We start from the raw sequence: 16,946 nt of genomic DNA on the forward strand, positions 1-16,946 counted from the left end.
GGTCGAATATGATAAAACAGGTGGGTATTTAGGAGAGGGGGGGGGGGGGGTTAGGGGGCCCGGCCTCCCAAAATTAGGATCATTTTTCTCTTTTACAGTAGGCTAGGCTTCGAAAATTTGGAGCTTCTTTGGAAAAATCGAGCTCAACAACTCGGAAGTCGGAAAGGGATTTCTCTGGGAATTTGAATAAGAAGAGAAGCGGTGCTTCTCTAACATCGAAAACATACCACTGCTAAAGAGACCCCGTTCCCACTTTGTTACTTTCCTTTTGTTAGGAAAAAATTGTGTCGTATGTAGTGGGAACTCTCTCATTATTAAAATTACATTCATATACATTGCCTACACGGTCATTTTGTGTCGTTCGGGGGGGAAAAGATCGTATCGTGTGTAGCGGGATATGTGGGAATTACATTGCCTATAGGAGATTCGGGGAAAAAATCGGATGAAACTCACGACAAGTGGGAACAGGCTCTATTCATGTAGAACGAACAGGAAACTAAACATGGGTTGACAAGTATAGGTACATCGTCTCTCATTTGTCATCAGGAATTTAACAAGCTCTGTATGTGTGTGAGTGACAGGTAAGATTTTTAACCACACTCGTAATAATGGCCTCTGATAGTTGTCGAGTGCATTAAACACAATCTAGTGTGAGGGTTAATGGTAAAGAGTCTACACTGGGGTTTATGGTCCTTGTTGTGGACATGTACAAAGTAGGCATCCATAGTTGAGTCCCAACCCTCAACCATTGCCTAGTATCAACCCAAGAGAAAATAAACAAACCATGCTAATGAATAGAAGTGTCCTCATCAGAGCCTTCACCATAGGATTGAATAAACTACGGGCAAAAAAATTCCCGGAGGAATGGACCCAGCTTGTTATATATTAGATTGGAACATAGACACCACCCACTTTTGATATGAACATAATGTACCTATGCCATTATCACATCATACACCATGTTTTATACTTACCACCATACACCATTTAAATACAAGATGACACCATGTTTTATATGGATTTTGATTTGTCATTTTATCACTTTTTCTGTGTTGCAGCAAGCAGTAGAATTTAGAGTGGTCAGTCAACTTTTGGTTTGAAGATGCCTTTGGTTTACAAGAAAAGTTCTTACACAGATACTCCCAATGATGCAATTATCCTCACCCAAAAACAAGCTAGTGATATGGTTTGGGACTCAATTGAAAAACTGGGATTCAGTAAATCGTAAGAAAATCATTGATATATCTATATTCACTTGAGAATTATTTGTCCAATAAACTGTTGAATTCACTCATTAAAATTTCTCCTCCTCCTCCTCCATTAGGCCTCCAAAATCCAATATGAACCCAAAAATTAATTGAAATTATTCATGAGTTAAACATGTGTGTGCCAAGCTCATTCATCTGAAGTGCTCCCACCATGCTAACGGTACTAGTTAGGAAATATAGGTACCTAACCTTGAATATTATGTGTGTGCCAAGCTCATTCATCTGAAGTGCTCCCACCATGCTAACGGTACTAGTTAGGAAATATAGGTACCTAACCTTGAATATTTTGTTTTACTACTTTCAGATGGCCATTCAAGGGATGCAATGCTACATTAGCTGTGTGTGCAGGATTATCATCCATTTTTATGACATCACGAATAAGAAAAATCTTCAAACTTGGAAAATATGGTTATTTATTGACAAGCATACCAGGAGTGTATGCACCAGTGTTGGCAAACTATTTGCTTTATAGATATGTAAGTTAAATAATGATCATTATTTTAAATGTGGTATGAAACCCTGTTTTAGCTGTACATTTATGTTCCATTTGTTAAATGAAAATCAAGTGAATTTCACCCCTCTTTTATCACATGATTAAGTACCTACATTAAATTTTTGTACATATTTATTTGACATAAATTTAAACACATCTGACATACTTCTATAAACCAGGCATGCCAGATGCAAACACATCCGTTCTTACTTTGTAACCAAATACTGAAGTATTGCTAATACTTATGTATAAATAAAAAAGGAATTTAGCTAAACACTAAACTTTCTCTTTTACAGATTGTGATTCCTCCTATACTTTTAAAAGAGGAAATTTGTCCTGTTTGCATTCAAGTACAGGCCATGGGCATCCAGATTGGATCAAGCATTTTGTATCCTTTTTTGTCTATCTATAGTATTTCATATGTGGTGAGTTTGTATATCAATTATTATTATTATCATCATCATTATTGTGAATGGGATACCCATCCTTTATGTTGGAAGAAGGGAGGTTTTAGTGATCCATAATATGTTGGCAAACATGTCATAATATTAATCGCTACACACAATAAGTCTACCTCAATCATTAGATTCATATCATACCTAAACTTATGGTTATTCAAAGCATATTTTGAAGCACTGCATTTTGAATCAGGTTGAAAAGAGACAATTTTTTAAGCAAACTACGTTACTTTCAGGCGCTTAAAAAATAATCACTAAAACAGGTTGAACCGTTTTCTTGTAAAGAGAGTACACGGGACGAGAAATGAATGGATATTGATACAGCCCCCTCACTCTCCCTCTTCCCATACCTACAAAATACGGGTAATCCTACTCGTATATGAAGAAAAAATGTGTGCAGTACCTAATAATAGAAACTGATGGAATTTAATTATGGAATATGTAGTGCCCAAGTTTTTGGGTATCTGATGCTGCATCATGTACAGATTTAGTTGTACTGAGTGAGAGGATGGGACCAGCAAGTGTCGTTATAACTACAGTAATATGTACTTCTACCTACTTACAAGCATGAAAATTGTGTATGGCAAGTATGCAACACCTTACCTGTTTAACCTTTCCAAAATGTACCCATCTATTGTACTTGTATTTTCTCCCTTCATTTACAGAATGCATCCAATGTAGGATCAATCGTGGCACCTCAGGCAAAACTATTCAAAGATCCAAAAGTCAGAAAAGAAATGCTGGAGATATTCCTAAGGACAACCAAGAAGATGTCTGGAGGCTTGATTGCTCAAACAATATTTCACGGCGTCCTAGCTTCTGCAACTGTAATGCTACAAATGTACAAAATAGATGAAATCCTTGATGAAGTAGATAAGAAGAGAGCAGCGGATATTGAAGAGATACTGAGACAACAGAGGATAAAGAAATATCGAATGGTAGAGCAAAGTGTTTTGTAATACATACTCAAGTTAGACACTAACCTCAGTGGTGTAGTAGTTTAGCATGATGAACTTCGGATTCGAAAGTTGGTGGTAGTTCGAATCCAAGTCAAGTAAGTGGGGGACGACATTTGTGACGAGCCTCAAGTAAGAAGTAAGTGGGGAACGACATACGAGCCTTAAGTATTCAGACCACAGTTAAAATCCCCTCTTTTTATTCAAGATAGACAAGAGGTTAGTTTGAAAGCCACGTACGACTAGAGGAAAAGCACATCAAACAAAACTAAAGTAAACGTTGCTTGTAGCATAACTCTGGCATCATTTTCTTTTTAATCTTATGATAGAAAACTAGTAGAATGGAGATATGTACCTACACTTTGCTATAGCGTGCTGCGTGAAACTAGATTACAAAGCATAATATAGTAGGGTTTAGTTAGACTCTGTTAGAAAGTAGTCAAATAGTTTCTTCTTATACATCTCTGCACTCAAAGGAAATGAACAACGAAACTTGAAGGAGGGGGGGGGGACTTAATTGTAATGATACTACCTAAAAATAGGTAAACATTTCTGCAAAATACTAACTTCAGTACGGACACAAAAGAGAAGCTATAGGTACATCAGGTAGATAGTTCTAATGTAGAAAATAAATGCAGACGTACATTTTATGTGAAAAATATCTTTTCCTTCTTGTATTTTCCTTACTCACAAACTTACAATTACCTATTTATTAGATATTTCTTAAAAAATAAACTTACAATGTACACAGATGTCCATTAAATTAATTTGCATCAACCATCACTGAACCATATTCTAGTCTAGCTACAAATAATTTTGCTTGCTTTTATACGAAAAACTAGCTGAATTCCGTCGCTTCGCTCCGGAATCCCGCTAGTTCATCCCGAGGCATGGCCAAACTTGTGGAAAAGGCATGGCCGCTGTGCTCGGCGCCAGGATAACGTACAACTTGGACCGTGTTTACAAATGACAGACAGGTATTGGTATAGTCCTCTTTTAAGATTGGACCTTGCCTCTTGGGGTCCTAGGCTGGGACGTGAACAGCATCGAGGGAGGTACAGTAGAACCTGTATTTCAACTTATTGGGACCGAGGGTAGTTGAAATAATTGAAAGTTGAAATAATTGAAATTCCGTATAAAACAATGGAAAAGGGGGCAAAATTTAGATAAAAAGAACAAAATGGTTAATAAATACCCTGTTTTGAACTAATTTTGGGATTGAAATAATGGAGGTTGAAATAATCGAGGTTCTACTGTATGTGCCTTTCGATCTCCCTTATCGCCTGTGAAAGAAAAAAGAAGCATGGAGCATTTTCATTATGAATGTTAAAACGAACATTAAGAAAGATACAGCACCTTGATTGTACTAGTTCCCGAATCACTGAATGAAGTAATGTTAAGCTTGCACCTAGGTGTGTGAAGGTCCTAGAAAGCAGGCTATTTCGGGGTGCACTCAGCTTTATAATGACATCTAAGGCGAGGTGGGATAAAGCCCGACCTGACAGGATCTCAACTGTAAAAAAAAGGGTATAACATTAATACCTACTGGGCTGGACAGTGGGCACACAGGCATTTCGAATGAAAAGAGCACCTTTTTGATGTAATCTAGGTAAATTAACAGTAGGTATCTAGTTTTTTTTATCATCGAGTTCTGAGTCATAAGGACTCAAAGAGGCTAGAGAAGCTGTCTTCTACGATAGGTTGTGCTTTATGTTCTTACCTAGAGGCCAGAGGCCTACAACTTTATACACAACATGTTTGTTTTCGTCTAAGAGTCGAAGAACAACGGAAAAAAATTCTGAATACCTAAAATATTCACACGCAAACTATGTACACTCATGGGCGAAAAATTTGGGACGGATCGACTTGGAAACTTTTGAAATATCAAAAATATTTTCATTGGAAAATATTGTCAACTACTATCTATTAGTAAACCAAAGTCGGTATCTAGCGAGTGGCGACAGAACTTTGAATGCACCTGTTTCCCAGAATCACTGAAGTTAAGCAATTTTGCGCGTGGCTAGTATCCGAATGTGTGACCAACTGGACAATCGCGTGCTACTGGCTTTTCCCGGCCCCATTCAGGTAGGTCATGCTCATGGTTAATGTGAGTAGGCGGGTAGATTGACCGGCGAATGGAGGGTAAAACCCCGGCATTGAAGACCTTAGCAATCATATAATGAATAACTAGCTGAATTCCGTCGCTTCGCTCCGGAATCCCGCTAGTGCATCCCGAGGCATGGCCAATCTTGTGGAAAAGGCATGGCCGAACTTGTAGTTATCAAACTAAAAACATAAACGAAACTCAAATATTAGGCGAGCGAGGAAAAGTTTTCTCTCCCGCAGTCTCTGCACTCTGTGTATTTCTTATGGTGATTTTAGCGATCAAAAATTGATCATATCTCAGGACCGGTTTAGATTTTCGCAAAATCCTTTCTTATTGCACACCCAGACCATAAAAGGAATATTCCTACCAAATTTAAGCTTTCTAGGTGTTGTGGTTCTCGAGATAGAACGATCAGTGTGTGAACTATGAAATGTGAATGAGTGAATGGATCTCGTTCTTATAATATAAGAAGAACAAGATCCATTCACTCATTCACATTTCACACACTGATCACTCTATCTCCAGAACCACAACACCTAGAAAGCTGAAATTTGATAGGAATATTCCTTTTATGGTCTAGGTGTGCAACAAGAAAGGATTTTGCGAAAATCTAAACCGATCCTGAGATATGACCAATTTTTGATCGCTAAAATCACCATAAGAAATACACTGACGTTAAAGCACTATCAAACAAACTGCACCAATTTTTTGTGCTCCAGTGTACATATACCAAGAATTTGAAATTCTCCTACGTCTTGGTGAAGACCTCCGTTTCCGAAAAAATATGTTACCGATATCATTTCATCTGATCAACAGGTAGGTAGAAGTTTCTATTTCGGTGCCGACAGATGACTGTGGGGTTTGAACTTTAGTACCTACCTCCCGATCAAATCGATATTGGGCAAAAGTTTCAGGCCTGGTGCACACCGAAGCAACTAGTCTTACTAGTCGGAGGATATTTTTGTAAAAATTAATTACGGGCCTTGGACTTGTGGATTAAGCCTTAAAAAAACTATCTGATAATAATCCAAATACAATTGGGGATCTATACCTTTGTTACGTCCTGTATAAATACCTGAGCTTAAAACATTGATAACTGCTTGACTCCTACGCTTAGGTGAAATCAATCTGTCACTCATCTCACAAAGTTTAAACCATTAATGTCCGATTTTTTCACGTCTTCCTCCTCTTTTTTGCTTATTTTAATGGCCTTATCTGTGTACAAGTTTGTCCTCCACAGAAATGTCAAATTTGGGACGAAAAAAAGGCAAATAACTTTCAGCAATTAAGAAACACCACGGTGGACTAAGGATTGCACAAGTTTCACAATGTCTGCTCTTCTTTTTTAAAAGAGAACATTAAAATTATTGGTGATGAGCGTTTTGCATACCTACTTAAATTAAGGAGCAAAATCACATTCAAAATTTGCTCTTTGCTTTGGGTTAAATATTCAGCGACTTTTCTTGGTTCTTTTGTCATCTCCACTAATAAAAATAACAGGAGTGTACATATTTGAAGGGTAGGTAGTTTTGCCATCTCCGCTAATAAGTATTAAAAATACGAATTGGGAATTTTGTCATCTCCACTAATTAATAGGTAGGTTTGAGGAAAGTAAAAATTCTAAATGGTAATTTGTCGTCTCCACTATTATAAGTTATGACTTATGCGGCAGTCACAACTTGGGTTAACTACGCAGCAAAATAGAAAATGATTACATGGATACCGAAGGGTTAAGCTCAGTTAAAGTTATGATGGTACATTTGGTATCCAATCAATATGAGCCTGTCATTGAATATGGACTACTTACTTAAATAGTAGAACTGAAGATTTGGGTCCTGATGGCCCAATATAAATGATCTAGCTAACTTTAAACAAAGAATGCCAATCAGAAGTATGCACCAGCTTTGAACTTCTGACTACAGTGTGTAAAAATTGGTGTGAACATTGAATATCACATTATCACTCTAGAGCTCTCTTGTTTTTCAATAGCCCATGTTGTAGCTTACAACTTTTTCTTCTTCTTTAAAATAGGTAGGAATTCCAGTACCCAGTACCAGCCTCACCTTACCCAACCTAAGTCGGGCTGGGAAAAGCCTGCAGCTCGCGAGGATACGACTCTAGCCTAAAACTCTGTCCACAGATATCCCTCACAAGCTGTGCAGATCACAAGCTGCATTATTGTGGACAAATTGAGAAAAAACCGTACTCAGTACTGAAATATATCTTGGGATGTGATTTTCTGAAAGATAAAATCGATCTTCAATTTCTTCCCCCGAACCTCACCGTCCTCACCTTGCTCTGTAGATACCACATTTCGCCCTCTGAAGAGAAGACGAGGGATTTCATGTCAACGAAACAAATTGAGAGATAAACATCACGGATTCCTGGTTGAGATAATGCCAATGGCATAAGGTATGCTTGAATTGCTATTGTGGTTTGCGGTCTCCCTTATTCCCCGAACTATCCCTTTGCCAAATAGATCAAACCTGTCTATCCCTGATAAGGGGCCAGAAACTGCACAAGCCTCGATGTCTCCATTTTGACAGTTAATTTGTCCATTTGTCCCTATCTGGAAATTCTGCAGTGCATGTGACAGTTTTATATCTGATCTTACACGTTGATAACAATTTGTGTGGTTTGGTTATTTTCCTTTGGGGCATGTGTCTGAGGGGTTTTATATGTACCTTCTTTGATGTCTATTTTTCAATATGATTTTCTTTTCCTCTCCTATAAGTGCTTGAGTCTTATTGTAGTTGTTGTCTATCTTGTGCAATTTGCTGTCAGCTTGCGTGGGCGGAGTCTGGGTTGTCTTGAGAAAAGTTAAATAAAATCAGTTAAAGCAACCCTATACCTGCCTATATGAGGACAACAAGTTCAATCCCACTTGCGATAATTATATTATTTTGTTGAGGACAATATTGTCTTAAATAACTTTACTGTGGTCACATGACCGGGAATCAAACCCGCAACCATTAGACTACAGAGGTTTCCAAGTTCAAATATTTATTCATGGGTGAGCTCTTCCTGATTATCTTGTATTGACCAAGCTCCTGAATGAGGCTTATAAACTAAAAAGTATACCAGATATCTAAAGATCTCAACATAATCAGTAATCAGGCACCCAAATTATCTGTCGGAATATAATGGAAATCATCAATAAGATAGAACATACCCACGACAATGAAATCAAAGAAGCGATGAACTCTCAAAAGAATAGGTGAGAGACCAAGTAAACTCTCTAATGAATAAGAAAAAACTAAGGCATACCCTATTTGAAAGTCCCAAAGGATATGTCAAAGCACGAACAAGGTTTTATTTACCTATTCGGTAAATATATTCAATTTTTTATTCATTTAATGAATAAAAAAACTCGAGAGATGATCAATTGAAGCGTTTCAATCAAGGAGGACCTAACGACGAAATTGAGTTTTAAATTTTTTTAATAATGCAACTTTAAGGTTTTTCATGGAGATAATTTTTCAAAAATTCGTCTATCTCTGTGAATAATTGAGATGATCACTCATGGTTCTTTCTGCGATTGACTTTAACAACATTCCCCGTTAGAAAAACTGTTTTACCCAAAAAGGATTTCAGTAGTATTATGAACTTCTTGAGAAAAAGCCTTCAATTTCAGAGACAAGAGACTGAAAACAACCACAATTTCATTGAATACTACTGTAAGGTCTATTCAAGGTGCTTTCTAGAGAATATAAAGCGGTCCATTTGTGTCTCTGATGAGACTGTGACGGCCTTTTTTAATCTGCTTAGATATTTCCAGGAGTCGTTAACCTACTTAGAATTTTTCTTAGCTCCATCAGTGTCACATGTTTCTCAGAAAACGCCATCTTGTGCTGTTGACTTTCGAGTAATAAGACTAATAAGGAGATGAAGTGCCCCTACACGTACCTTGGTTCCAAAAAGAACTCTTTGAAAAATGGTCCTGTCCAGTTGTTTGCTCAGTACTGAGAAGGTCGATAAAGAAAAAAAAATGTACCTACTTGTATGTGGACAGAAAATGGACGAAACCACGACAATGGTTCAGCACTAAAACACTGGTGTTGATACAGCGCTGAGAAGACGGCCAGAGGCAGCGTCCACACTTAGTCAATGAACGATGGTCGATGGATCGTGGATTAGTTGTGGACGCAGCTTCATATTCATAGCTACTATATCGGGGAACATAATAAAAAAAAAAGAAAAAAAAAGTAGGTATCATTGAAAAGGTGCTTCTAAAAGAGTAATCTTCAAGCTCCATGTCATTCCGTATTAGATCTGTACCTCATACAATATCAGCACATTTTTCGACCCCCCAAAAAGCGCACCCAAAATAGAACCACTCCGGATTGCAGACTGAATGGATAGAGAACATGTCGCTCCTAATCAACATGTGCATCATAAGTACTTAAAAACAGGGTGCATAACGCACACCTGCCGAATAAAGAGGGTAAAGCACCCCAAAATTATATTTAAACCTCGAAAGAGCAGAAGAAGAAGAAGAAGAAGAAGAAGAAGAAGAAGAAGAAGAAGAAGAAAAAAAAAAAAGAGATCTTTAAAATCTTCAAATCACATCTTGACGGAGTAAAAAGGCAGGATACAAAAACCTCACGACTGAATCTAGTTCCGGTTTTATTTCTCTGGAAACTATGCCGTGATCAAAGGCTGCAAATTAAAATGGAATCAAAATAATGCTTCATAATAGAATGTATGTTTATTTTTATGTACACATGCAAAATTCATTAGGTGAAATGGAGTCTTTTCCAAAATGCTTGGCAAAACACAGGGAGAAACGCCATCACTAACATATGTACTATCGACCACGATTTAGGCTGCGCATAAGGCTGAAAACAGAGTGGAGCGAAGTCAGCCTAGTTAGCTTGGTTGGTGGCGCGTCTGCCTTGTAAGCGCTAGGCCGCGGGTTCGATTTCCGCCCGGGACGGATTTTATCCTGATGGGAAAATGTTCGTTCTCGGAACGGCTGGCTTTCCTCCTATCCTGTGTTCCTTCTCTCTTCGATTTCGGGACGATAAGACCCTAGTAGTTACAGTTCCCTCTGTCAAACCTCTAAAAAAAAAAGAGAGAGAGAGAGAGTCGAGCGGAGAGAATAGCACATCATAGAGCATCGACTTAGAAGGGAGTGACAACTTCAAACCGCATAGAACTGAGAGCAAAAAGCTTTTTACTCTCTCTGTTTTTAGCCTAAGATAGCCAAAGGCTGCTGTGCCTCTTAGCCTTCTGCCTCCTCTTTCTCTCTCTCTCTCTCTCTCTCTCTCTCTCTCTGTCTCTCTCTCTATCAAACAATCTCTGAAATAAGTGTGAGTATTCGATTTCACCCGAAAATCGGGCTTTCACCGCAACATGGGGTCCCTCTTAATAGAAACAGGTCATTTGCTTTGCATCTAGGGGGATGAGTGTTCTAATTGAAAGAAGGGGGGTTTCTTCTTTTGACGTTTTACTGAGCTGCAGTTGAAATGCATCTCAACCTTCGTCTTGGTTTCATCTTGGTGACAGCACTGATTTGAGTGCATTCAAGATCATATTGAGCTATTGAAACTGACGTAACTATAGTAGTTCTGTAAAGACCTAGCACTTAAATAACGCCCAGGAGTCATTAGGAAATAGTGGATGCGCCAAAACACCAAAAGTTTCTCTAATCTTTCCAAATACCCAACATCCACAATTTAACATTGAACGTTATACAGTCAGAACTAAGACCTAACTCGTCAATTTTAAACTACAGGCATAAAAATGTTACATCCATAAACGTATGTGAAGATTCCAATTACGAAACAATACGAAGCAACTTACTTCTGGTACTTGGTTCTCAGGTTTTGCTACTTTTTTTACTTTCCTTATCCTATAGGAAGGAAAGTAATGTAATCGGGTCAAAATTTCGATGGTCAGTTTTTAGTGCCAAAACACGTTTTGAGGTCCCTAGAGCCTAAATCCAAAGTTTCAGCCATTGGTCCGTGGGTGTGTCTGTGTGTCCGTGTGTCTGTCTGTGTGTCTGTCTGTAAACAAAATATCTCGAGAACCGTAAGAGCTAGAGACTTGAAATTTGGTATGTAGATGTCAAATATGACAAGGATGCGACACGAAACTTTTGGTTAAGACCGGCGCAACGCTTGGCGGCATTTTAGCGCTTTTTGGCGTTTTTCGGTGTAATTTAACAATATCTTGGGAACGGTATAAGCTAAAGTTCATAAATGTGACAAGGATGCAACACAAAACGTTTGGTGAAAATAGATGCTGCGATTGGCGGTATTTTGACCGCTTTTTGGCGGGTTTCGACCGCATCATTCAATAGGATAAGGAAAGTCGTGTGATGTTCACACCAGATTTTTCGATTAGGCGTTCTAACACTTATGATAGTAAGGAGGTTCGCGCCTGTTTTGCTACTTTAAAGTCGGTTAGCGCTCAAAACAAGTAGTTTTCTCCAAACGTAATTATTTCCGTCACAAGTACGTCCTTAATGCGCTTAGGCCGCGCTTCAGATCCCCCTGCGCGCAATTTGTCGCGCTCATTTGGTAGCGGTTTTCTGGGCCTAATTGATTAACAAGTGTAACCTCAACTGAAGAGTAGCAACTACTGTTTTCTAGTGGATTACCTTAATGTTCCGTGCATCATATTAATCATATAGGCATGTATGAAGTACCAAGTGACTTGGTAATGAGAATCTTAAGATTATTAGATTAGGGATCTCCGAAAGAAACTTTCAATTTATGTTATAGGTACATAGATTAGGTACCTATATAACGTACCCAGGTACTAATTACCAGGCTCAGAAGTGTAGTAGTCAGTATTCTTGTTCTTCTTCTCCTTTGTCTTTTTCCTCGTCTTCTTCTTCTATGTCCTTCTCATCTTCTTTTTTTTCCTCCTCTTCTTCTTCTTCCAATGTCTTGTTCATTAACCCGACCGATTGGCAATCCCTTTTGTTGAATAATGCCTAGATTGTAAAATACATCTAACAGAACTATAGGTAGGTAGTAGTTAGGTACTTCTTTCTCCATCACCCTCTCAAGGATGATGCTGTCAAAGGCTTTTTTACGATCGATTTCTAAGATTTCCAAGATCCAAGACAGCTGATATCACGACTGGTGGTGTTATGGTGCGATTTTTTGTTCAAGATGATGTTGATGTACGATTTATTTTTACACATAAAGGTATTTTTTTTTTAAAAAAAAAGTTACCCCAAATGAAAGAGACCCCGGACACCTGCTCTTCTCTCTCTGGAGTGAGAGGAAGGTATTTTTGGACGCGTGTTTGCCACGAGGGTGTTTCTACTAAAAATAAAAGAAAGAAGACTTTTGTGAGTCCCCCCTTTTGAGTCTGGTGCATTAACAGCATCCATTTTGTTACTGAAATGATACTGTATGGTTTTCGTAGCTCTGTTGGATTAAAAATAGGTACTTTTTCAGTTTCATAGTTCATTTAGACGGTAAATAAAGCACCTTTTATCCGTTTAACATAAACAGAGGACTGTCTATTCGAAAGCACTCTAAAGATACCTAGGTATACACTTTCTATATTTCAAGTCATTATCTGGGCAGTGTGAACAAGGCACCAACAGTCCGCTCCAGCCCATTCTACATGAAAACAGAGGATCTATTTTGAGCATGAAATTTCCTGACATAAACTTCAATGCAGTCGTAGGTAAATAGTGGAGATGACAAAACTACCAATAACTTCTCTGGTGGAGATGACAAAACTACCAATGATTTCTTTCAAGCTATGGTTCTTTCATAAGGTAGGTAAATCTGGTAAACCACAAAATCGCTCAAAAAGGAGCTCTTTTTACCAGAGACCTAATTTTTCACAAACCATAATTAGACAGGTACCCACGGATATCACATACCCTGTAATCATATTAACGGTAGTTAATTTTCCAAACCTCACACACCTTCCACCGCGTACAGGCGGTAATGCAAAGTGAACCCCAGGGCTGTAAACCAATTGGCAGAAGACGAGGCCCTCCAATTATCAAACCCACAACACCTTGTGCTGAAATCCACCGTACACCCGCACGGGCCACGGGTCGTAGTGGCGGAAATGCGGGGGGAGAATGAGGGAGTTGAGGGACTTCTGGAGAAAAGTCCTGTTTTCAAGGAACTCCTCAGGAAAATATGAAGAAAAAATATATTTACCATCCAGTATCCATCACTCAGTCACTTATTGTTTGAGAGCCATTTATTATGTAACGTTTAAGGTTATCAGGTTTTTCTGCCTTTTTTGCTGGAATTCCAAGTAGCTGCTCACATTGACCTCACCTAGTCTGAGTGGGGCCGAGAAAAGCAAGCACGTGATGGCCCAGACGGTCACCCATCCTTGTTTCGCCACTGCGTGTGCGGTGTATCTCTTTCTTCCGAAGTAATTGGTCCGAAGTGCCTCTTTGTGATCTTCAATTTCCGAAGGCTACAATTAATAGCCTGGTCCTAAAAGGTGTCTGAAATTACCCTCAAAAATAGGTTCGCTTCACCCTTTTGCCAATTGAAAGGGTAGTTAAGTTGGATAATTATAGGTGTGTGTGAACTATGGCTTGTACAGTTAAATGGCACACCGTTATTCTTATTACTTACTGTTTCTGAGGAGGTGAGATGAATTGGGCATCGGCTATTAACAAAATACAATGTAGGTATGTATTTTGGGCATGGCACAGATTGGTACAGTACATCACTGCAGAGTAAATATCCTTACAGAGAGAGTAGTAGGAGTAGGCATAGCCTATTTGAATTTTGCCAAATTGTCCACTATATCAAATGCAACAGACATTCCACATTCAATTAGGAGATTCTGTTCCCGTAAACCCAATCTTTACAAGATATGCGAGCATCTCTGTATTAAATCCAATGATCAAAATGCCAATATGGAATTCAACAGGTTATATCAAAATGCCATTCAATCCGACAGGTTAAATTTCCTCTCAAAGGATCACAAGGTTATCTTGGATTCCACAGCCTTTGTCCTCAAAAATGCCATCGGGGTTGCATTATGCTGCTTTGGAATTTGCTCGTTGAATTCTTCGGGGTTTTTTTTTATGTCTTTCATTATTCTGAGATTTTTTTTACAATAAAATGAATAAAATCCAATTCTGATGAATAGATCTTAGCCTCAAGGGAGGATGCTAAGAATATGTCACCCCAAACAACAGAGCACCTGCTCCTTTGAAAAGATTTTTTTTTTACAGCGTCTGGTGCAAGGACCCTGGACCGAATTGCAGATCCTGGCAGGTTGTTCTTTCTTACAAAGGGAATAATGGTTCTTTACAAGTTTTTAGTGTCTCTGAAATGTTTTTTTGAGTGCTCTGTATGTGGAATCTTTTTGCTGATTCTAGCTAGACTTTTTTTGGAGGGGGGCGAGAGGGTGTGAATTCGATCTTTGGTACACTTTTGATTAACAGCTATCTTTTTTCTTGTCCTAACGAAGCTGAAATGCTTGAACTACCTGCATAAAAAATAACATTGGCTGTATGCTGATATTGCTTATTCTTAACATGGCTGCATTCGATTTTAGATGATCTTGGGCAATTCTTCGGAGAGCCAAATTGTTTTCAAAAGTCGGTTGTGTAAGTAAATAAGTAGGTACATAGGAGGTACTATCACGAAGATCTGCTGTCAAATAAATCATAAATAGTAAATTTAATGTATCATTACATTACTGGTTTGGATTAGGATTAGTCTATGGTCATCATCTCCTTCAGAAAAGAAACAGATTATAACGGTCTGCGGCAATATGACATTTTCATCATAGTTTTTCATCTCGAGATCCTATACTTCTCCGTTTATTGTGTTCAATTTAGTGAATAGTTACACGAGTTCCTAGTTCCTAATATATACGTAGTAAATAGTCCTAACCCACACATTAGATTTGATCGAGGAAGGGGAGTTACGGTGCCCCAAAACAAGGTCGTACGCGTAATAATCGCAAGCTGCCGTCTACTTCAAACATAAACAAGGCACGGGTCCACATGCTTCAAAGGTCTTCGGGTACACAATGCACCTTTTCTACCTGCAGTTCTAGGCTCAAACAAAACGTTCTATGCTCAAACAAAATTGGTTTTAAACATCTTTTCTAAACGTTTTGCACCAAATGCTTCAGAATTCTGGATGAAGAGGAATCTTTCACCTGTTGCACATTGGATCAAATTTCGCCGCAATTACTTCCCTGTTTCTTGTTATCTCTTTATCCTGTGGAGACCTGTTGTGAGCCTTTGGCTCTTGGGTCATTAGAACCTTAGAATTGTGGACTATAAGGTTACTTCACTGACCATCTGGAGTGGGTCTGGTATTCTGGTGTTCACAGAAGTTAGTTCAAAAATAGTTTAATTATTTAGTTTTCTTAATTATACAGAATAAGGGTAATAATACTGATTAGTGGTTAGATTCCTGATGGTGATTAATTTCTGCAAAATATGGTGGAAGAGAAAATTTAAGTACTGAGAGATAATGACAATGAACGTTTTCTGAAAAAATACTAACCAAATCATGCGGTTACATTGAAGAACTCTTCAAAAATCAATCCAGAATCTTTAAAAAAGTAAAAATCGAGGAAGACCTTTGAATCCACCCCCTCAAAGCTCGAATTTTAACAATGTCCTCACAAAAGGAAATTCAAAGGGTTATCCAAAGATTTTTGAACCCTTTACGGCCTTGAGACAGCATGGTACTCTTCAATGAAAAGGAGATTAAACAAATATCCGAAATAGAAAAAAAAGAGTTCATAAAAGAACCTAGAATCTAAAGGTGAGCTATACAAAGTGAATAATCACTTTAATTTGGTTTACGAATACTACGTGCTAGATTGAACGATGAAATCCCTTCAGACTTGAGAGAATTGGAACGATTTTGATGTCATCTCCAATCATGGTTACAATTTGAACAGGGGCAGCTAGAGGATCTAAACATGCAGTTACATCCAGTATTGTAGACCAAAGCGTCCTTGTAAAAATACATGTCATACCTTGCAGACACGACGTTCTGTACGGTTCTGTTCTTCTGACGACGTAAGTTCTTTACCTACCCAGGAAACTTTTGTCTACAAATAGCCCATGTCAAATCGTTATTATCTATAACTAACTACTAGCAAATAAACAGCTATAGAATGGTGTTTCAGAACCCAAGAAAGGTTTCAACGATCCAAAGAAACTGTACGTAGATAATATGAAAACAATATGCTATTCCACATTTCCAAATACCAATAGATCTAAGCGTTTCTTCTTATGGATTTAGGTCTTTTAAAAATGCTTCGTCATCGAGCGATGCGAGGGTTCAAATTTCGTCTCCTCCGGTGCCAGGGTGCCTCCAAAATCAAACATTAACTTGCAGAAAATTTTCAAGGCGCGTGGCACAAAGACAACCTATAGCCCAAAGGTATTCTGAAGACAGGTGCTGAAATGTAGCCATCCACTATTCGTAGCCCTATTGTCAATAGTCATTGTATTGGATATTATAACCGAAAATCTATGCAACAAATATTTCATAATAAAATATAATACCTGATGTGTGGACGGACGGAAATAGGATCGCACAACACCCCTCTAGGATTTGAATATAAAGTCTATCACGATCGTTACCATGAGTCAGTAAAGGCTTTGCGACAGTGGACTTACTACGTATCAGTTTCTCATAGATCACTGAAGCTACGTTGATTGTGGCTGGAACTTAGATGGGC

General features: G+C 38.4%; 2 protein-coding genes across 4 annotated transcripts in view; one reads left to right on the top strand and one right to left on the bottom strand.

Moving 5' to 3' along the window:
• LOC113469879 (disks large 1 tumor suppressor protein-like) overlaps positions 1 to 1,080 on the bottom strand; it is a 104,085-nt gene extending 103,005 nt beyond the window's left edge. For both annotated transcript variants that reach the window (XM_026827883.1, XM_026827887.1), the window contains exon 1: positions 975 to 1,080. In XM_026827883.1, coding sequence (XP_026683684.1) covers positions 975 to 987 — 13 coding nt within the window. In that variant the 5' untranslated portion in view covers positions 988 to 1,080. The remainder of the gene's footprint in view (positions 1 to 974) is intronic.
• Positions 1 to 3,836, top strand: part of LOC103515269 — a 10,250-nt gene extending 6,414 nt beyond the window's left edge. For both annotated transcript variants that reach the window (XM_008480203.2, XM_008480211.3), the window contains exons 2-5: positions 1,059 to 1,224; positions 1,573 to 1,744; positions 2,058 to 2,186; positions 2,885 to 3,836. In XM_008480203.2, the coding sequence (XP_008478425.1) occupies positions 1,103 to 1,224; positions 1,573 to 1,744; positions 2,058 to 2,186; positions 2,885 to 3,178 (717 nt within the window). In that variant the 5' untranslated portion in view covers positions 1,059 to 1,102 and the 3' untranslated portion in view covers positions 3,179 to 3,836. The remainder of the gene's footprint in view (positions 1 to 1,058; positions 1,225 to 1,572; positions 1,745 to 2,057; positions 2,187 to 2,884) is intronic.
• The last annotated feature ends 13,110 nt before the right edge of the window (positions 3,837 to 16,946 follow it).

Source organism: Diaphorina citri, unplaced genomic scaffold (assembly GCF_000475195.1).
Source record: "Diaphorina citri unplaced genomic scaffold, Diaci psyllid genome assembly version 1.1 scaffold48, whole genome shotgun sequence".
Classification (NCBI taxonomy): Eukaryota; Metazoa; Arthropoda; class Insecta; order Hemiptera; family Psyllidae; genus Diaphorina; species Diaphorina citri.